General features: G+C 35.7%; 1 protein-coding gene across 1 annotated transcript in view; it reads left to right on the top strand.

Annotated features, from left to right (window-relative positions):
- The first annotated feature begins 391 nt into the window (after nt 1-391).
- Nucleotides 392-23,815, top strand: part of LOC105793278 (uncharacterized) — a 47,833-nt gene continuing 24,409 nt past the window's right edge. The window contains exons 1-3 of the mRNA XM_052634829.1: nt 392-632; nt 1,528-1,607; nt 2,025-2,213. Coding sequence (XP_052490789.1) covers nt 392-632; nt 1,528-1,607; nt 2,025-2,213 — 510 coding nt within the window. The remainder of the gene's footprint in view (nt 633-1,527; nt 1,608-2,024; nt 2,214-23,815) is intronic.

Here is a 23,815-nt window from a genome sequence, read left to right as displayed (position 1 = left end):
CTCGGCAGGGGCAGTATCGTCATCATTACATCAGATGTTGAAGTTAGTGTCAGATGGTCGGCTAGTGACAATAAAAGCCGAAGTGGATATAATAGCAGTTGCATCCAATGAGATGCCGTACATGGAGACCAATGACGAGTCAGTTGAATGCTCATTTCGATCTTTGGAGTTTGTAAATGCGGCATTTGTTCCTGAATGGAGCAAAATTTTGGCTCCAAAATTATCCAAAACCACAGAGATGGGTTTACAATTGTTGGTAGGAAAATGAGCTGTACCCGGAAGAGGGCTGGGGAGATACCTTCAAGGGAGGACTGAGATTCCAGTACTGAAAGAAAAGCAGGATCACTTTGGCTTAGGATATAAGCCAGATAGAGGACAGAGAAAGAAAGAAATGGAAAAAAGGCAGGAAAAGAGAAGAGCGCGTTTGAATGGGGAAGAAGCTAGGTGGGAGCCAATGATAATTCCCCACATATCCAAAAATTTTGTATCTGGAGGAGTTATTTACCAGGAGAAAAGGAAATGGGTTGAGAAAAGCATTGAGGAAACGTTAGGAAATATGCACATCAATGCCATTCATGAGCATGAGGATGAGGAGAGAAGCTGGCTGGACATTCGCCCTTATAAGCCCGGAAGTGTTCTAGACAATTGGACTGCGGAAGAAATACCTAAAGTCTTTAGAAATGTCTCAGAGTAATGTTCAGAACAAACTTGTTGTTTTAGCCTAGAAATAACAAGAATTCTTTTGTGAAATAGGCCTATGTTTGAATATCATTATTTTAATAAAACATCTTTGCAATTTCTTTTGAACAAATCTTCTTTCATCATTGTACAAATATTGTACATAAATTCATACATTTTTTTGTAACCCTTTTAGGTCCCTGTGTATCAATGATGTGAAAGACGCTGTTACGAGCTCAGAGTGCCCTTTTGAACAAAACGTGTGTTTAGAGGGATCGCATGACTTTGAAGGTGACGAAGATAGTGGTTTATCTTTGGACTTGTTAAGGATGGTAAAACAAGAGGAAAAGCAAATCCTACCCCACAAAGAATCAGTAGAAATTGTGAGCTTCGAGGAAGAAAAATAGGTGAAAATTGGAACTGAGATCTCTGCAAAGACAAGACGAGACCTCATTGAGTTACTTCAAGAATTTAAAGATGTCTTCGTATGGTCCTACCAAGATATGCCCGGATTGAGTGCTGATATTATAGTGCATCGCCTACCTATAAACGAGGGTTGCAAACCTGTTCAACAGAAGCTCAGAAGGATGAGGCCTGATATTGTACTCAAAATAAAAGAGGAGGTTAGGAAACAGTTTGATGCTGGGTTTTTGCAGGAGGTCAAATACTCTGAATGGGTAGCCAACATCGTTCCAGTCCCTAAAAAATATGGAAAAGTACGAATGTGCGTAGATTACAGGGATTTGAACAAAGCAAGCCCAAAAGACAACTTCCCATTGCCACATATTGATACTCTGGTGGATAATACAGCGGGATTTTTGCTGTTTTCTTTTATGGGTGGGTTCTCAGGGTATAATCAGATAAAGATGCACCCAGAAGATATGAGGAAGACTACGTTCATTACTTTATGGGGAACATTTTGCTATAAGGTGATGCCATTCGGATTAATGAATGCGGGAGCAACATATCAGAGAGCCATGGTAGCCTTGTTTCATGATGTGATGCACAAAGAAATTGAAGTATATGTTGATGATATGATTACCAAATCCAGAACCGAGGAGGAACATGTGCAGGTCTTGAGAAGATTGTTCTTAAGATTAAGGAAATTTCAGCTCAAGCTTAATCCAACAAAATGCACTTTTGGAGCCAGATCAGGAAAGCTGTTAGGCTTCGTAGTCAGCGAAAAGGGAATTGAGATTGATCCAGATAAAGTCAAGGCAATACGAGATTTATCGCCACTACGTACCCAGAAAGAAGTGTGAGGTATCTTGGGAAGACTGAATTACATTGCTCGGTTCATTTCACAGTTGACCGAGAAATGTGATCCCATATTCCGCCTTTTGAAGAAACAAAATCCTGATGTCTGGAATGAAGAATGTCAGAAAGCCTTTGAGAAGATAAAGCAATACTTATCTAACACTCCAGTGCTGTCACCACCTAGCCCAGAAAGACCCTTGATTTTGTATTTATCGGTGTTCGACAACTCTATGGGATGCGTACTGGGTCAACATGATGTGACTGGAAAGAAGGAAAAGGCGATTTACTATCTCAGCAAGAAATTCAGTGATTGTGAAATGAGATATTCGCCTATCGAAAAATTGTGTTGGCCCTAATTTGGACGACCAAGAGGTTGAGGCAATACTTACTCTATCATACGACTTGGCTAATCTCAAAATTAGACCATTTGAAGTATATAATGGAGTCGACAGCATTGAATGGAAGAATGGCTAGATGGCAAATCTTGCTCTCGGAGTTTGATATCGTATACGTAAGTTAGAAAGCCATCAAGGGAAGTGCGATAGCAGATTTCTTGGCTAGCAGGGCTCTGGAAGATTATGAGCCTCTAGACTTTGATTTCCCAAATGAAGATTTGATGTATGTGGCAAATGCTGAAGAGGATCCCTAAGAGAATCATTCTTGGAGATTAAACTTTGACGGAGCATCGAATGCAGTAGGCAATGGGATTGGGGCAGTCCTGGTGTCTTCGAATGGAGATTATCATCCTTTCACCAGTAAATTAGACTTTGATTGCACTAATAACATGGCTGAGTATGAAGCTTGCATCATGGGTCTACGGGCAGCCATAGAGCGGAAAATCAAGACATTAGATGTGTACGGAGACTCAGCATTGGTAATATACCAGCTAAGAGGGGAATGGGAGACGAGAGATCCTAAATTGATCCGTTACCGGAGATTGGTTTTGGGATTGATCGAAGAGTTTGACAACATTACCTTCTGTTATCTCCCCCGAGAAGAAAATCAAATGGCGGATGCTCTTGCTACTTTAGCTTCCATGACTAAAGTGAATCAATTAGATGACATGAAGCCTATTCAAATTAGTATTTATGAGATCCCAGCCTACTGTTACAGCATTGAGGAGGCAGAGAATGATAATCATCCCTGGTACCAAGATATATGGCAATATGTGAAAAATCGCGAATATTTTGATCAGGAAATGGAGAATGATAAGAGGGCATTCAGGAGGCTAGCTATTGACTCTGTCTTAGATGGGGAGATCCTATACAAAAGGGGAAAGGATCGAGTACTATTGAGATGCGTGGACGCTGTAGAGGCTAAGGAAATTTTAGAAGAAGTCCATGAGGGTGTTTGTGGAACACACGCTAATGGATTCACCATGGCTAGACAGATTATGAGATTCGGGTATTACTGGTCCAGCATGGAAGGAGATTGCATCAATCATGCCAAGAAATGCCATAAATGCCAAATTTATGGGGATAAAATGCATGCACCTCCTTCTCCACTTCACGTTATGACTTCTCCATGGCCCTTCTCCATGTGGGGTATGGACGTCATTGGACCAATATCACCGAAGGCTTCTAATGGACATCGTTTCATTTTTGTGGTTATTGACTACTTCACTAAGTGGGTAGAGGCGGCCTCATATGCCAATGTCACGAAGTCAGTAGTCAGCAAGTTTTTGAAGAAGGAGATCGTATGTCGATATGGAATGCCTGAAAGAATCATATCTGACAATGCGCTGAATCTGAATAATAGTACAATAGCGGAAGTCTGCGATCAGTTCAACATTAGACACCATAATTCATCACCGTATCGCCCAAAGATGAATGGTACAGTGGAAGCGGCGAACAAAAATATCAAGAAAATCGTGGCGAAAATGGCTGAAACTTACAAAGATTGGCATGAGAAGTTACCCTTCGCTCTTCTTCCTTACCGGACATCTATCAGGACTTCTACTGGGGCAACACCTTTTTCGTTGGTTTATGGAATGGAGGCAGTGTTACCCATTGAGGTCGAAATTCCTTCTCTCCGGGTATTGGCAGAGTTAAAATTGGATGAGGCCGAATGGATCCAATCTCGGTATGATCAACTGAATATGATTGAAGAGAAAAGATTAAAAGCCATTCGTCATGGCCAAATGTATCAGAAGCGAATGATGCGAGCTTATAATAAGAAGGTTCGTCCTAGAGAATTTCATGAAGGGGATTTGGTTTTGAAAAAGATCCTCCCTTTACAAAAGGATTTCAGAGGGAAATGGATGCCAAACTGGGAAGGACCTTATGTCGTGAAAAAGGCTTTTTCTGGAGGCGCTTTGATTTTGAATGAAATGGATGGCAAAAATCTTCCGAATCCTGCAAATTCAGATTCGGTCAAGAAATATTTCACTTTAAGGAAGAGAGGAATCAAGGTGAAAACCTGCAAAGGGCGCTTTGATTTTCTAAAAAAAAAAAGAGGAGAGGCCAAGGTGAAAACCCGAAAAGGGCACTTTGGGACCAAAAGGGGTTTGAGTTGAAAACCCGGAAAGGGCGGCTCAAACGTTGTCAGATTGGGGCATGTGGTGATCTTGCTTCACTTAAGTCAACAAGGATATACAACATCTTGAGGCATCGATAGAGTACTGTGGATCCCTTAAACACATGTTAAATTCAGAATGGTTCTCGGCTTGCACGGAGAAGTTCAAGTGGCGATATTCAAAGCACCTAATCTTCATAATATTTTTACCAAATTTGTTAGTTGTAAAAACTTCATTCTTTGCTATTCTTGAATACTTTTTCTTTTCAAGACACTTACTATCAATAAATTCTTGAATTAATTCATCTCTTACTCAGTAATTTTGATTCTTGTGCAAGCATGTCGCATTAGAATAATGATTGATGGATTAATAATCTTTCACAAAAGAAGTTTGGTATATTACTCTGGGAATTTCTAAATAATTTAGTAACCTGAAACAGGACTATTGTTTAAAACACCTAAGAAGGAAAAAGTCCAAATTAAGACTGCTTTTTTTCAGATTTGGTTGTCTAAATATCGAATAAGACAGCAAAAAGTCTTAATGGGACCCCCTATAGAAAGGAAGCTCCTCATTTGGGTATGAATATTTGGTAGGACACCCTGAGAGTGGTGTGAACAAATTGCATAATTCGTATCCTTGAATTACGATAGGAGAGGATTGAGAAGAGTCAAAATTTTCCTACTCTTAAAGTCACGGGGGAAGGAATATAGTACGAATTCTGCGTCCTAGAGGGTTGAGCTTTGAGGTGCACAACAGGGGGCAATTAGATTAAGCGTTCTTTTTGGAAATATCAGCCAAGCAAAAGGCGTCAACGAAAACCTTAATAAACCTCAAAAAATGATAATTCTTGAAAAATGACATTCTACATTCATTCAAATGTTATTCACATATGTCTAGTTAGGAGCACTTGATGCATTTTTATGTCATCCTACTCATTAGGCATAATTAGGTTCACTATAGAGGTCATGTTCCCCAGAGAGCAGGTCAGTGAAGATAACAGATCGCATCTAGTCTTATCTCCCTGAAGTTGCAGTGGAGCAGACTAAGTAAGCAAGCCTTATCCTCTTGAAGTTGCAGTGAGGCAGACTGAAGATGGCAAATCTTATCTCCCTAAAGTTGCAGTGGAGCAGATTAAAGTCGATAATCATATCTCCCTGAAGTTGCATTGGAGCAGATTAAAACCTCAGATCTTATCCCTCTAGAGTTACAGAGAGCAGATCGCATCTAGTCTTATCTCCCTGAAGTTGCAGTGGAGCACACTAAGCAAAGCAAGTCTTATCCTCCTGAAGTTGCAGTGAGGCAGGCTGAAGATGGCAAGTCTTATCTCCCTGAAGTTGCAGTGGAGCAGTTTAAAACCGGTAATCCTATCTCCTTGAAGTTGCAGTGGAGTGGATTAAAATCTCAGAACTTATCTCTCGAAAGTTACAGAGAGCAGATCATATCTAGTCTTATCTCCCTGAAGTTGTAGTGGAGCAGACTAAGTAAGCAGGTCTTATCTCCCTAAGCAGTAGTGGAGCAGATCGAAGACAGCGGATTTTACCTCCCTGTGGTTACATTGGAGTACATTGAAGCCAGTAATTTTACTTCCCCGAGCAACAGTGGAATAGATCGAAGATTGTAAGTCTTATATCCCTGAAGTTGTAGTGGAATAGACTAACCAAAGCAAGTCTTATCCTCCTGAAGTTGCAGTGAGGCACACTGAGGATAGCAAATCTTATCTCCCTGAAGTTGCAGTGGAGCGGATTAAAACCTCAGATCTTATCTCCCTGAAGTTTCCGTGGAGTGGATTGGTAGATCAAGCTGAAGCTACAAGTCTTATCTTCCTGAAGTTACAGTGAAGTAAATTGAAGCATTAGTTCCTATACCTCTGAAGATGCAATAGGAAGGAATACTAAAGTCCAGTACGACCGGGCAAAATTGTTTTTGGTCTTTACTCTGTTCTCGTTACCCGACAACAAGCAAAGAGGGGCAGCTGTAATAATAGATTTTGCCCGGGTACAAATAATAAAGGGCCTCAAATAAACAAGTAGTCCATTTTTTTTACAAATAAGCCTATAGAGCCCAAAACCCGAACTACAACAGGGGCCCAAAGCTCAATGGCCCAAATCATTTGCAGAAACCCTAGGGTTTCTGAAGAAGACCTTTGCGCCACAGCCGCAACCATCACCAAGCCGAATCTTCATGATCTTTACCTACAAACACAAGAAAGGAAAGAAAATCAAATCAAACCAAATCAAATCAAGAATATTTCTTGTTTCTATTTCTTGTATTTTCATTCGGCTAAATAAAGCCATTGTTAATACTGTAAAGGGGATCGGAATTCGAAATCATAAAAAAAATAATTACTTTCAATCAAAAAGAGAACTCAATACAAAAGCAAAGATCAGTTCAAAGGTTTATTTTTTTACAGCTTTTTTATTTGTTTTATTTTATCTACTTTTTTTCCTTTCTTTCTTTATTCGTAAAATAAATAATAAAAAGAAAGAAACAACTTGTTTGCTTCTGAAACAGTCGAGGGAGCCACCCCCGAGGATCGGTGGCCAACATTTTTGAGGCTTTTTGTGGTTTTTTGGGAGTTTTGAGCTTGGATCTGGGTTTAAAAGGGTCGAAAAGGTCGAATAAGGAATTTTTCCTTTTTCTGACCACCGTAGACGGTGGTGCCGGCGCCGGAGATCGGCGGCCGGCGTGGTGGCCGATGATTGGCCGTTGACCGGACTTAGGCCGGAGCTTGGAGAAAAGGGGGAAAGGTTGAGAGTGTTTGCTTCAGATTTTTTTTTAAACAGGAAGGAAGAAATGAAATTTTTGGGGATTTTTTGGCTTTTATAGCATAAATAAAACGACACCGTTTCACCTAAGGGCTTTTAGTGCCAAAACGGCAACGTTTTACGCAACCCGCGCGCGACCCGACCTATACCAGGGGATCTGCGCGTTTTCGATTTTTGGGTTATTTACCCTTTTGATCCCTTCCTTTTTTAGGGGTTAGGCAATCAAGTTTTTTTTTAACATTTTCCCTGTGATTTATTACAAATTTCAATTTGGTCCAATTTGAACGGCGCCGTTTTAGAGGAGAAGGGAAAATTTCCCTTCCAGCCCCTCTATGTAATTCGCGCGTTCAAATTAGTCCTTTTACTTTTATTTATTTGCGGATTTACCCCAGATATTGTAATTGCAATTCAATTTAGTTTTTTTTTATGTTCTTTTTATTTATTTTATTAATTAATAGTGTAATTATTATTTTTATTCTAATTTTTTTATCTAATGTATATTCCTTTTATATGTACACATATATATATATATATATTTTTTTAAAAACAAATATTTTCCTTTTCTTTAATGAATATTTTCATATATATATATGTATATATTTATGTTTTTAAGTGATTAAATAATCACCTTTTTTTTCCTTTTAAAATATACTTATTTTTTATTATTTTATATATGTATGTATAATTATTTTTTCTCTATTTTCATAAGTATATTATGTGTTGTATTTATATATAAATTCTATAACCTAAAATTTTATTTGTAAATTATATGTATATTTTAATCATCATAATTTCCATGTGTACATCTTTTAATCCTTATTTATTTGTTTGATATCCCATCCATTGTATAATTGTGTTTACATTTAATATTTTGCATGTCATGGATTACCTTCTTTTTTTTATTTCGTTTATTCATTTACTTATATTATTTTTTATATCGATGATGTATTTATTATTGTTATTATTATTATAGCATTTATATGTATAAAATCACATTACATCATTTTTTACTCAAATTTAAAGATAGAATTTTTTTTTAAAATTGAGATAATGTTCGTATTTAGGATTTTCAAGGGAATTGAGCCCTAACGTATTGGGTTCCGATTTTCTTCGTTAAATCCGACAATCGAGCATTTCTCTTCAATCAAAAAATAAAAACTCATTATTGGGAATTCAACACGTTGTGTCCTAACGTATTGGATGTGACGCATTGATTTCTCGAAATGAAGATTTTTTTAAAAAATAATAAAGGAAATATTCCGAGTTTGGGATTTTAAAGGAATGGTGCCCTAACGTATTGGGTGTGATTTCTTAAATCTTGGATGAGTGGATGTTCTTTTAAAGTAAAGGAAATATTCCAAGTTTGGGATTCTAAAGGAATCGTGCCCTAACGTATTGGGTGTGATTTCTTAAATCTTGGATAAGTGGATGTTCTTTTAAAGTTTTATTGTACAAGTATTTTGGCCCAATTCATTTTGGGGAAAATTAGAATGTTGTGCCCTAACGCATTGGGTGTGGTATCTTCTTTCTCTAAAATAATAAGGGTCTTAATACGTAACCTTTTAAGTTTTGCTAAGGATTATGTTTTTTTCCAAATTCTCGACCTTAAGACATTAATTAATTAACTTGGTACCAATTTTTGGGCGTTACGAGGGTGCTAATCCTTCCTCGTACGTAACTGACTCCCGAACCCGTTTTCTAAAAAAAATTCGTAGACCAAAGCTATTTTTTAGGTGATCCAATCACACCCTAATAAAAGATTGGTGGCGACTCCCAATTTTCATTTTTTAAGTCGACAACCCAAAACATTTATTTTTCAAAAAAATGGTTTCGACATGTATGTTTTTGTGTTTTTGCATGGAAGATGTTGCATATGGTTGATGTTTTAAGTTCTATAGAAGTGGCTCTTTTAGAAGAAGTTGAATTAGGTCATTTTGGTTAAATTATTATATGGTCGGATAAAGTAATTAAAGTTGATGATAACTTATTGTGATGTAAGATGAAAGAATGATTTAATCAAGATTGAATACTTTTGTGTGTGTTGATTAAAATGTGGTGTCAATGAGGGCACATTGTTAGGCACTTAGGTTGTGTAAAATATACATGTTTTGGGTTGTTTTGTAGAGTATTTGATGATGTTTAAAGGATGGTTTTAGGCTTCAATTTTTAACAAAGTTATGTGTGATAATTGTCTTGATTTTAAAGTAAAATGTGGTACACATGGCTTGGAACACGGGCTATTACACTGCTGTGTGTCACACACGGTCTATCCACAGGCCGTGTGTCTTATTGTATTTAGGTGCAGGTTTCACACGGGCAGGCATACGGCTTGCGACACGGCCGTGTGTCTTAGAACAGTTTGTTACATGGCCTGTGACCTTATTTCAAATATACACAAAGGCAAACACACAGGCTGGGACACAGCCATGTGTCTGGACATCGAATGTCTAAAAGATCTGGGCTGCAACACACGGCCTGGCCACAAGGCCGTGTGTTCCCTATTTTCAAAAATTCTCAAATTTTCTTAACTTTTCTGTTTCATTTTAAATTGAACCTAAAATGTTTCTAATTTATTTTTAGGGCCTAGTAGACTTATTTTAAGGCCCGTAAGTGTATGTTAGTTTATGAATGAATTATGATTTATTAATTGTAATTATGATTGAATATTTGTTGGTATGAGAGGTTAAATTTTTAGAATGTCATCGTAATACACTGTGACCCCGATCCGGTGACGGGGACGGGTTAGGAGTGTTACAGTTATCATGAGATAAAGTAAGACCATATTGGGAGAACGAATTAATCCAAATAGATTAAGGATATCCTGTGAGGGTAACACACTTATGATAAGGTCATTGGACGAGCACTTGATACGTGGCTTTCGTAATGGTATATAATAAGGGAGAGCTCAATCACGATAATTTAGTGGAATGACTTCATGACTAAATAATGTTGTAATTAATAGGCTAAAAGTCGAAATTTAATTACAAACCATTTGAGCCCTAATTATATATGTTCAATCGATCTCTCTACTTGCTCAAGATAGCCATAAACAATTTGCATGTAGAACGAACAAATATGAAATGAATGAAATCGATGAGTTAAAAGGAATAGATAGCATGTATCATTATCCGCAGTGAATGTGCTTTCTCGCTAAGTACAAAAGAAGGCATCGGAATTAATTTTAAAGTTTTCCAAATTATTTTAATTAATTATAATTAAATAATTGAAGCTCGAAGTGATAATTAAATTAATTAATTAATTATGAATTTGTTGAATAAAAATTAAATATATCTTTTCATAGAATCTATTACAGTAAAGTTGTAATTAATTTAATGGACCTTAATTGAGAAATTAATTTAGTTAATTAAATTAATTAATTAATATTTTTGGAAATAAAAAATAAAATTGGGTTGGATAAAATGTAAGTGTTGGATAAAATTTCAAATAACACATATAATTGACCCAATACATGAGAGGCCCAAAATAGGTCTTGTTAGTACAAGGAGCAGCAAACTCTAGTATTTACTAGGGCATGTTGTTGCCCCCTATACTCCTAATTGGAGTAGAAATTATATTTTCTATTAAATATTATTATATAATGAGGCCTTAATTGAACTAAACTTTAGTACTATTTTTGTATAAAGAGGAACTATGTGTTAAGTAATTAACAACACTTCTCATAAGTCATTATTCCATCATAAATTAATAGAAATTTATTTTATAGAGTAAATTTTGTTTTTTGGAAAATGCATAGTTTTTGGTTAAAGAAAGAATTAACTTTTAGTAGGAAGTTAAGTTAAAGTTTTCAATTTGTGTATTTGGTTCGTGTTACTCGAATCCACACTCAAAATAATTTTTGGTTTGGAAATAGTCGAGAAGGTCATTCAGTAGAAAGCCAAGGTTGACTTTAGTCTGTCTTGTACAAAACACACGTATAATTTCTGTTAAGTTTATTGTTATAAATAACACAACGGACTCAAATTTAGAGAATTTTAAAACTTCCACTTTACCTAAAATAATTGTTTCCTAAACCAATTTTTCCAACACTTCTTGCCTCAATATGTTGATTAATTGGTGCTGGCCGAATAGTACGGTTTTGGTTGGAACAATGAGTTCCTAGCTTGGAAACCTTGGACAAATATTGTTTGGCACCAGGGCATTTAGACCCAGCCATTTTGATGTTTGACATGGGTGATGGTGAGAGGGCTTAGCTTTAGGAAATTTTTGGCCATTTTCTTGGTAGGGATATTTTACTCAAATTTGTGACTGTATGGGCTCTTTTAAGAACCGCGGGGGAAGATGTATGCATTTGGAGCAAGAGTTCATCGGGCTATTATCAATGGCCTCAACTTATAAATCCTTACTAGTTCGCTGCAAGTGGAGAACATATGGTTATTGATTTGGAAGTTTCTGGGTCCACAACAAGTTAATAATTTCTTATGGCTAGTTAGGCGTAAACAACTCTAGACAAATGAGGAAAGGTCTAAGAGAGGCCTCACATTGATATTGAGTTGTGCTATTTGTGAGGTTAGTAACGAGAGTTTGTTTCATGTTCTTCGGGATTGTCCAAGTGTAAAACCAATTTGGAATAGGTTGATTTAGGGTTGTAGGTCAACTTCCTTTTTTAATCTCCCTCTCCATGATTAGATATGTGTGAACCTTGCTAATTGTTTTAATGTGCGAATTGATGGTGTGGAATTTATTACATTGTACAGGATTATATTTTGGCTTATTTGGAAACAACGTAATTTGTTATTTTTTTATTGGGTTGAATTTTAGTAGTAATGATATATGTGCTTGAGGGATGCTGTGGGCAAGGCATGTATGGGGGGTTGAGGTGTATAATGGGAATGAGGTTAAAGGGCATCAAAGGAGCTAGTCTGGGCATAAGAGGAGCTAGGCTAGGTTAAACTGAATTGTGATGGTTTGATGCGAGGAAAAATGGAGAGGGCAACAACTAGTGGTGTGTTGTGGGATTGGTTTATGAACTTGATGTTGGGTTATTCTCGACTCTTAAGTTCTTGCTCCGTACTTGATGCAGAGCTTTGGGGAGTTTTAGAAGGGCTTACTTCAGCTTGGAGCTTGGGTGTTCGTCGTCTTGAGGTGGATTGCCATAACGCCATGGAAGTGTAACAAACCACAATAGAGCAGGGATGCAGCAACAGACTACGACTAGTTCGAGATATACGCCTGAATGGAGCAAAAAAATTTTGAAAAGTTTATGATGGACAGAATGAGATGGGGTGTACATATATTTATATATTATTATTGTTATCTTTTGTACTTGTTATAATAAAATATTTAACCAAGTTTATGTTATTAGTTATAAAAAAATTGATTGAGTTTGTGTTATCAGTTTAATTGCATATTAATATATTTAAATATGATAGGACATATTAACATACTTTTGAATATGTAAGAAAAAACAAATTAAATTAAATATATAAAACAAAATACAACTAATATAATTTATATAATTAATTTAAAATAAACAATTTATTATCACTTAACATCGTAAATTCCTCACTTATAAAAAAATAAAAATAAAAATGTAACTCCCTTTTTTTATAACTTAAAAAAATAAATATAAAAAAACTACTAATATTTTGTGAATATTTTTTTATTTTCACCTGCCTACGTAGTTGGTGGTGCACTAACGTACAAGTGGTCATCTTTGCAAGAGATGAAAAGATTACTTTTGGAAGGACATGGACGGAAGCGTCAGTCCCGTAATGCGGAGAAATGATGAATACTCATTGAGAAGGGTTAAGTCCGGGTTTTAAGCCTCATGAACTCTTTTTAGGAGTCTTGATACCCTTTGGCTAGACGAGTTTACTTACTCATGCTTTTTGGGAATAAAAACAAAAGTTTAATGAAACAAAATTTTCTTGGAAAAAAAAAAAGAAATAAAAGACTAAGAACCTTATGGGGAAGGAGTTTTTTTACAGAAGTGATCAGTGAGTATTCATGTCACTCCATCCCCTATTTATAGTACATGAAAAACCCTAGTTGGTTTCTATTTAAACTCTAGATGATAACGTTTAAGAGATATAATTAAAATTAAATCTAAACAATATCATAATAATCCTAAGAATAATCCTAAAAATAGAATTCAAATCTAAACAAAGTTTTATGTTCATAAATCTCTTCTTTGAAATTTTGCCCCAAGTCTTCCACACTTTGTATTTTTGGCACCACTTCTTCCCTGTTTCACATGCTAACCCGTTTTGTCTTTAAATTCACGCTTTTGCCTTCAATTTAGTTCCTACAAGATAAAAAAAAAACCATAAGCAGCCCAAATTAGTAGGATCGTACCCAAAATATATATGTAATTGACTTATAAAAGTATGTCATTTTAGAGTACTATCAGTGGATCCCATGCTTTCTTTGGTTTTTTTGCCTCCAAAAATTTCCTATGATGTTTTGCAAATCCACACATAGCGATTTAAGCATTTAGAAACATAACATCGAATATGTTGGAATCGCTTGTAAGACTGACTTGATAAATACCTCCTTTCCCCCTTGTGAAAGAAGCCTGATACTCGAACTACTAATTTTTCTTTTTATCCTATCCTTCAACCCTTGAAATGTCAATCTCTTTCCTCTACCCGCCATGTTCGGTAAGCCTAAGTACTTCCCCGAATCTATAGTGCTTCTAACATTAAGTAGTTGAGAGACGATCAATATCATCTGCTCAGTCACATTAGAACTAAAAAATGCAGTGGATTTTTCAAAATTAACACACTAGCCTAAATAAACATCATATGCTCGGGGTATGTTTTTTATGGCATTTGCCCCCTTTCTTTGGCCTCACCAAAAAAAAATGCAATCATCAAAAAATATTAGATGCGGAATTTAAGGCACATTAAATTTGTATCTTAATGTTCGTGACACTATATCTCCCTATAGTTGCTTAGGGTTATTCGCACTTGATGAGGACTTGAAATATTACCTTTTTTTGCATTTTAGTGTGCATATTGCTCATTGATGACAAAGCCACTAAGCCCTAAAGATCTAGGACATCACTTAGATTCTCAATTCGAACATCAAGTTCGAAATTCAAATTTCAAAAGTCCAATGATAATATTCATCATTTCGCCTTCAATTATACTATTTTTCTCATTTTTATAATCCAGGTTTACGACTGCCCTACAAAAAATGTCGACTCCAACATTCGTACCTCCCCTAAATCGATAAATGCCTAAATGAAATGTAACTTTAGATATCAAAGTGGTTTTAATAATTAAGTTTTTCGGAAAGTGCCATAGCCATGGATCTTTCCTTGAAGATTCATATCAAAGGTCCTTTTTTTAGTCCCAACAAAACCCTTTAGACTCCACCACAATGGACAGACACAGACTTACTTGATAGACCTTTCATGCCTGACATCATTAAAGACTCTACACTTTACTCCACTAACATACACCCAACTAACACACGTCTCGTAGCGTACATTCCAAATGTAGCCATACCACCATACTTCAACAACACAATACTGATCACATGCTTACACCCCTTAAATTCCACACAAATTACATGTTAACCCCAACAACATTCATACAAAAACATAACCATCAGGCTATACCTTTCTAGCTTAAGTTTCAAAGTTTGATCAATTTCCACAAAAATATTTTGTATGAACATTATTCATGTAAGATACGACTTAGAGACTCACCTGACAACAACAGATAGCAGCTTGAACTCTAGATCCAACAAGGAACTGCATCAACCACTTGACATGGAGTAGTCACTAAAAAAAATCTTGATTTGCTGCTCCAACTTAGAGAGAAGGAAATACTTCAGGTTTTTCTTAAGGTTTTGATAACAATGATTCTTAAAGAAGAAAGAAGAAAACTTCCTCTTATTTTAACCTGATTATCCATTAATGTAATCTAAGTCTTTATTGGGACTTGAAAAATGTCATATACTTACTGAATTTTCTAATACAAAGGTCTACAACTTCCAAGAAACCTACTTGACTACCCTTATCTTTTAATTATCCTGGTTCACATTCGGTTGGTTCCTAACCAACTTATTGCAACTTAACTTGTATAGTATTACATTAAAAGGGCACACTATACTTATTATGTGAACTCATACCCTCTATACAGTTTTACTTTGTCGTTATCTTATTCAAACTATCATAGAAATCTGACTTAGAGCCTTCGTTAACTTAAACACATACTTGTATATGCCCACTCTATACGCTAAAACATGTACTTGGGTGAATACTACTCCGCCAATCATACTAAATTAGATACATTATATGATTGATTAGGTATTAAAGCTCGCCTTGTTATTGTGACTTACTATATTAAGCAAACTTTATCGAGTTAAATAGCTTAATATGATTGATTGTAAATCAAGATAAGTTTCTCGTTAAATACCTATGGACTTACTAAGCATTCGTTATTCTTACCCTATTATTTTCCCTTTCCTTGTATATTTCCATCTTGTGGAACTGTTGGAAAAAATCAGGTTCGAAAACGGTTTTCTTGCACAGTGGAAAATAAAAATTTTAAAAACCGACCCGATTTGTGATATTTATAACAATAAACCCTAGACCAAATTGTACCTAAGTTTTTTAATAAACGGATCCTTATCCTTTTCAGCTTTCAACCAAACAATCTTCTTCGCTATTCTCGTACCACGAATTGCTTCGAGTGTAGGCTCGAAAAAAATGAATCAAACACAGAAACTAGAAATGGTTTTCTTTTCTTTTGCGGTGAAAACAAAAATTCTCTCTTTCAAATAGAAAATTGCTCCATAAAATATATTTAATTCTTAGAGAATAAAAGTCTCTTTATTTTCGGGGAGAATAATGATATCTAAAAGTTGAGTCTATAGCCCTACTAGTGCCATCTATTTTTAAGGAGAGAAGCTAGAACCCTTGTTGAATTAGATAAGTCTATTTCAACTAGAAAAACGAAATTCTAGTTCAACTAGGATGTAGGGGGCGAAAACCCTAATTAAATATACTAGGGTTTGCCATCCCCTTTTATTACATAAGGGGTTGCAACTCTTCCATATTTGGTCCAATTACAAGTACTTCCCGCGCTTTTATCCTGATACTTTATTATTTGATCCAACCAATTTTTTTTCTATTTCCCAAAAATAAACTTTAATATATTTCAAATTAAATAAGTTTCTCAACCCAATTCTAATTTCACTAAAATCATGATGACTTTATCGTAAAAGAATATATGAAAATATATATTTAATATTTCTGCATTCAACAATTCACTATGACCAAATGATATGATTTCCATTTATTCAAAAATCATAAATTCATTTTTTAAGTCATTTTCATTTTTTATTTTGGAGAAAGCCACCGTCATTTCCAAATAATTTCATTTCTCTATTTTCATTTTCGAGAAAACCTTAATCATTTCCAAATGTTTTCTATTTCTCCATTTCATTATTTCTATTCATTTATGTTCATTTGATTCAACATGCAATTTATTTCTGGTTTTAACGAGCTAGCGGAGGGACCAATTGGACATATGCAATTGAGGCTCAAATATTTATAATTAAGTTCTAGACTTTTCTGTATTAATTATAAACTCATTTAGTCATGAATTCATCCTACTATAGTATCATGACTGGGCTCTCCCCAACTGTAACACCCCTACCTGACCTGTTCTTCAAATTCGAGTATGGAGCATCACATCTGAATTATGTTGAAATACATACTTAAACATTAGAATTTTTAAAATCGGACTGTAATACCTATTTAATTAAAGAAAGAATTTTTACATCAATAACACAAATTTTTAAATAGTTGTTCACTGTCTCAACTCCGAAATCTAGGGAAACTCTCTAACTATAACATTCGTTCCCTAGGTGTAGACTCTAAAGGTACCCCTTTTCCTATGTGCATGACACCACACCAATAGCAATCTTTGATACAATGCAATCTAACATAGTCCCTTCCTCGAGCTCCTCATCCTACAATTCCTACCGTCACATGTTAAACCCTTTTAAGTTTGAATTGAACTTAGTGAGTTCCTTCACATACATTCATAAATTATAACTAAGCCCCATCTTGTTGAGGGTTTGAATTGAAAGGAAATAAATACACTACTCTCTATTTTTCTTAGACGTTCATGTTATGTCCAGTATGGCAGACTCTAGGTCAATTTTTGTATTTCCTTCTTGGTGGATCAACCACTTAATTTCAAGCTGATGACCAGTCATCATGCTATGATGATTTTCTAGATGATTTATCATACTTGTGGGTACTTACTGTTCATTGTAAACTTACTACCTGAAATATCCTTCCTAGTTTCATTCTAGCTCATAATAGCGTAACTCTGGTGAATACACTGATTTGCTACTCATGAGATCCATCTACTCATAAGCTCGTCTAAAAAAGGGTCACTCCACATTGACAGTATTAATCTCATTTTTTCCTTTCTATTTCTATCCTACACTCAGTTTGTAATGTTGTTTGGATTACCCTTGGTAATCCACCCTGCCCGCTAAACCTTACATTTGATGTGGGACTTATCCGTCAGTAGAGAACCTTTCTAGCCGAAAACTTCCCTCAAACAGATTATTTCAACCACTAGGGCTTATGGCTCCACAAATGTAAGGGTTTCCTTTTTACACCAACTCTGTGATGGTGGTACATGTGATAGATCCTCCTCTAAAGGATAAGAGCTAATCAGATTGAGATTGACTTCAAGTAGGATTGAACTTGTTGAAAGTTGTTGAACTATCCTAGTTCAACTTGGAGATGAAGTAATTTGAAAACTATTTTTAGGTTGTTGATTTCTCACACTAGGGGCGTGTTTTTGTGTGTGTGTTTCTCTTGAGAATTTGAGAAGTTATTATTGTGTACTCAAACACTTTTCCCTTAGACATTTATTAGAAAGTTATATTTTTTGTATTGTGAGGTTTTAGGAGACTGATTTGTAACAAATTAGATTCAACTTTAGCACTCCAATTATCTATTATATAAGGGTAGATTAAGCTTAAACCAATAGTTGTACAGAATAAATTGTTGAATGAAATCATTCTCTAAGCGAGGCTCCACAAACATAGGATTGGTGAATCCAAACTATGTTAACAAATATCGTGTGTTGATCTTTCTCATTGTTGTACTTTAATTATAAAATTGTCTTGTCCCAATTCTTGTTCGAACTACTAATAGAAAGAAATTTTTTTTGAATTGCTATAAACAAAGTACTTTCAATTGGTATTAAAACTTGACTTTAAACATACTTGAATGGGATCTTCACTCCATTTTATAGTAAAGAAATCCAATTAGAAAGGTATTTGTCTTATGCCACTCTTTGGTTATTGAATAACCATATTTAAATAGTAACAATGATGTTCCTTTCTATCACACTAAAAATCCTTTTAACCTAGAAATTTGGAACAATTAGGGGTTAAATTGAAAGAAATCGCAAATTGGCAGTCTTTATTAAAAAACCAGGAAAAGTTAGAAACAAAATGGAGCATGGTTGAAAACAAAGTTTGGTTTGGTTGGATTAGAATCAGTCGATCTCTTAGTGGGAGAAAAAATTATTACGAATGAACGGTTGATCTACGGTTGAACCGCGTATGAAGGGTTATAAATAATTGAGAAATGAATCCTCAGCTGAATTCCTCTTAATCTGTTTCTTTTTCTTCTCTTCTTCATCTCTCATGGTTGCTTCGAGGAAGAAATGGCATTGGAAAGCTCTGCATGGAATGAAAATTGTAAAGAATAATTCAGAGAAGTAGAGAAACCAGTAATTTGAGAATGGAACGACAATCGTGAAGATTAAGTCAGATTCTATATGTATCTGGAAAATTTAGGTTTAAAGTGAGAACATTGTGTTTAACCCATGATTTTGTTGTCTTGCTTAGCTGCCAAGAGAATGGAAGCTCTGGCAGTTGGGAAAGCTAAGCGGACAAGGCGAAAGGGCATCAAGTGAGTTTCTGTACTCAACCCCAGAATTGTAAAAGTATGATACATGCTTTTATGAGTTTAAGGGTATCTTCCATTTTAGTTTAACATGCATGATTAGGGGAAATCATGAAAGAGAATAGAAGAAGTTAGGAATGGAAACATGGAATGATTATGTTAGATACCGCCATACAATCTTGCTAAGTGCAAACTGTGATGTGTGAAGCTCTGAGTCTTGCGAAGGGAATTCTTCGTTGTTTTAGCATTAAGGTATAGGATGGTGAAATGGAGGAATGGAATGAATGAACTGGGAAGAGTGAATATCATGGTGAGGCCATGGAACTAATCAGAGGCTAAACACCTACAACGAATAAAACCATAATTGTAACACCCCTAACCCGTATCCGACACCGAAACAGGGTTACAGAGCATTACCAGACTTATAAAATCAAACAATCATACATTTCATATTCATTTCTCATTCAAATTAAAAACCATTCAAATTCATTCATATAGTCCTTAATATGAGCCCTTGAGGCACCAAATGGACATTAAAATTTGTTTGGAACTAAACTGAGTACTCAAGGAAATTTTTTTTTTTGAAAAACATGGAAAATTTTCAAAGTGCAGGGACACAAGCCCGTATGGCCAAGCCGTGTGGGAATTCGAAGTGGGATCACACGGCTGTGTCCCAGCCCATGTCCAACCCCATATAACTCACTGACTTGGGTAACAAGGCCAACCCACACGCCCGTGTGTCAGGCCGTGTACTAGGCCGTGTGAAAACTGGAGGGTATACTGACTTGTGCCACACAGCCAAGCCACACGCCCGTGTGCTAGGCCATGTGACGCTACTGACTTGATTTCTATAGAAGTATCAGGGGACACATGGCCGTGTCACCTGGCCGTGTATCACACATGACTGACACACACCCGTGTCCCTACCCATGCGGACAAAAATAGGCCATTTTCCAAGCCATATTTCTCACCCAATGTGGTACAAAGCTACGTTCAACAATGCACATACAACCATGGCATTAATAAGCATTCAAACCAACAAATATCAAGTTTATAACCTGTAATATCCACACATACAACATGATATCCATAATTACATCCATTACCACTTATAACCTATCAAAATATGCTTCCAAAATGTATCTAGATGGTCATCACTTATATGAGGCATTGTGCCTAAAACTTAGCATGCATACTACATCTCAATTTCAACCATTTGGTACCCAATATACCAAATCACAAACAAAGCTTTCACGTAACCACTATACACCACATATCATAAGGTCATTTACATAACAAAACATATATCATATTCAAGCCAAATCAAATGGGTAAATACATAACAAAACATATAGGCTACATTAGCCAAAACACATATGCATGTCACTTAACCAAAATATATAAAGTCCAAAATACCAAAATGAGAGTTTGATAGTGTGACGCAGTCTCTGACAGCTTCTAACCCGAGCGAGCTTCTGAATCACTATAACACATAGAAATTAAAACGGAGTAAGCAATTAAGCTTAGTAAGTTTGTATAACTAGTAAATACAACATACCAAATCAACCACGATTTAGGTAAACAAAAATTAAAGCATAGATTAACTCCAATCGGCCCAAAGCCTAACACATAATTCACAATCATGATAGCCATGTATGAATACATCAATTATGAATTACTTCTCGTATTTCATATGAATACCTGTACTAGCTCGTATCGAAATCTTATAACTTGGTATCATTACTATGCCCGTTGAACCATTTGGAATACTATCGGATACTCAGGTATATTGCACACTAAGTGTCAATACATGGTTAAAACCACCTCTATCTCATATCTCATATAGATGCTCACTCTCAAGCCATCATTGGGTTTGCTCACACAAGCTCTCAGTCAAGACGTAGCTACACGGTGCTGGTCACACAAGTTGTAATGTAACCATAACACATGCCGAAAACTCAGCCACCGGTAGGACGTATGAGACCAGCACCCAAAACACAGTAGCCCCTAATGACATGTCATTTGTATCCTATCTATTCTTAAGGTTCAACCAAGACATTTACGTCGTCGATACTTCATCGAACATTTTCGTGGAGTCGTATCATCAAAATTATAATAATAAACTATTTAAAACACATGTAATTTAATGCTTATTAACATACGAACTTACCTCGAATTAATACGAAGAAAATCGATCGATCAATCCACTACTTTACCTTTGCCTCGATCTAATTCTGAACGTGTATTTTCTTGATCTAAATCATCAAATTTAACAATTTAATTCTCAATCCATTCAATTCAATCCAAAATTCATGTTATGGCAAAATTACTATTTTGCCCCAATACTTTTGACTTCTTTACAATTTAGTCCTTAGGCTCATAAAATGAAATTCATGCAATTTCATCTACACTTATGCCTAGCAAAATTTTATATGTGCTTATAGCAGCCCATATATTCCACAAATTCACATATTTAACACATAATTTTCATATTTCTCAATTTAACCCCTAATTAACAATTTCATCAAAACTCACTTAAAAAATGTTGTTTAACTAACCACAACGATTCATTTTCTTCCATTAAACTTCAAAAAAAACTAGATTACACTCATGGTAAAACCCTATACTTTCAACCATTTTGCAAATTAGTCCCCGGGCTAGCTAGGTTAAGCTACAACAATCCCAGAAATATAAAAATCATTAAAAACAGAACACAAATCACTCACCATGCAAGGGAGTGCTTGGCCGAACCTCAAAGCTCCTCTAATAGTGTTTTCCTTGCTAAAATTTTTAGCTCATGCATGTTTGAAGATGATAACTATTTTGTTTTACTTTATTTTTGTCATTAATTGTTTTTTTACCATTTTACCATTACCTAACTTTAAAATTTTATAAATACCATGCCATGCACATCCACTAACTCAAATAATGGTCTAATTACCATATAAGGACATCCACTTTAATGTTCTATAGCTATTTAATACTTTTAGCTAATAGAACACAACTTTCGCACTTTATGCGATTTAGTCCTTTTTCACAAATTGAGCATACAAATGGTAAAATTTCTTAACGTAATTCTTATACCATAATTCTAAGAGGCTGTAAATATTAAATAATATTAAAATAAATTTTATGACCTTAGATGTGTGGTCCCAAAACCACTATTTTGATTTCACTGAAAACAGGTCGTTACAACTCTCCGCCTCTTAGGAATTTTCGTCCCCGAAAATCCTACCAAAAAGTAGGTTAAGGTATTATTTTCTCATGGTTTCCTCGAGTTCCCAAGTAGCCTCCTCAATACCGTGACGATGCCAAAGAACCTTCACTAAAGCTATTCTTTTGTTTCTTAACTCATTGATCTCTCAAGCTAAAATTCTGGTCGGTTCTTCGTTATACGATATGTCGGGCTGAATCTCAACATTGGTCAGAGAAATTTTATGTGAAGGATCCGATCTATACCATTGTAACATAGACACATGAAACACATTATGAATCTTTTCTGATTTTGAAAGTAACTCAAGTTGATAAGCCACTGGCCCAATTCTCTCGATAATCCCATACGGTCTTATAAATCACAGACTTAACTTTCCTTTGCGACCAAAATGGAAAATTCTTTTCGAAGCTGATAGTTTTAGAAACACTTTATCACCGATCTGAAATTCAATATCCTTACGCTTCAAATCCACATACGATTTATGTCGATCTGAAACTACTTTCAAACTGTCACGAATCACTTTCGCTTTCTCCTCGATCTCTCAAATCAAATCAACCCTGTGTATCTTTTCTCACTAAGCTCGATCCAGTACAATAGATTTCGACATTTACGACCATACAAAGCTTAATACGGTGCCATCTTTGTAACGCCCCCAAAATTCAAGTCTTTAATTTTTGCATGTTTTGTCAGAAATTGCTTATTTGCTTCAGTGGTTAAGTAATTTGGGTGTGTTTGGCAGTGCTTGAGGAGTCTGGGTTCAAGTCTTGGCCTTGGAAAAATTTTTATTTTTTCCCTTAAATGAACTTGGACGCTGGTATATAGGCCTTATTAATATTTGTGATTGTTTTATGACACAAAGAGCCCATTGATCCAGTGGTAAGTGGCGTGTGAAGTATTTTTAAGGTCTGAGGTTCGAGTCCTAAGCTGCACTGTGGAGTGTTTATTTTTATCACCTATGCAGTAAGGTGGTAGAGTTTGACTGAAATGATGTGGGGTTTGAATGGAGGAGTGAATCATGGAGGGATTAGTGAGATTGTGATTGGGTGGAGAAAATCAAGGAAAGATTAGGGGAGATTTTTTAGGAGAAATCAAGGAATTTGAGAATGGGGGAGTGTTGTACCGAATTTGTTCTTTGGACAGTAGGTAATTGGTTTGGGGTTTTCTTTTCACTCTGTCTGCTTCGGTTTTGGTCAGTTTTTCTTTCTTCCCTTTTGTTTTTTTTTTGTGCCAATTTTTGTTAAGGCTTGGCGTATCTCTTGAGTGTGTTGGGTATTTTTTCTGCTCATCTCTTTTCCTACTGTGTGTAGGTCAAATAGTTGCGATTCCCCCTGTCGAACACACTCTTCTCTTCCTCCCCTCTTGTGGCCAAATTTCCCTTTCCTTTCCCCTCTTCTCTTCTTTGCTAGCCAAACCTCCCCTCTCTTCTCCTCTTCTTCATTGATCAAATATTTTTCTCTTACTGCTTGGGATTT

This window comes from Gossypium raimondii, chromosome 8, assembly GCF_025698545.1.
Source record: "Gossypium raimondii isolate GPD5lz chromosome 8, ASM2569854v1, whole genome shotgun sequence".
Taxonomy (NCBI): Eukaryota; Viridiplantae; Streptophyta; class Magnoliopsida; order Malvales; family Malvaceae; genus Gossypium; species Gossypium raimondii.
This window is presented reverse-complemented; position numbering and strand designations above follow the sequence as displayed.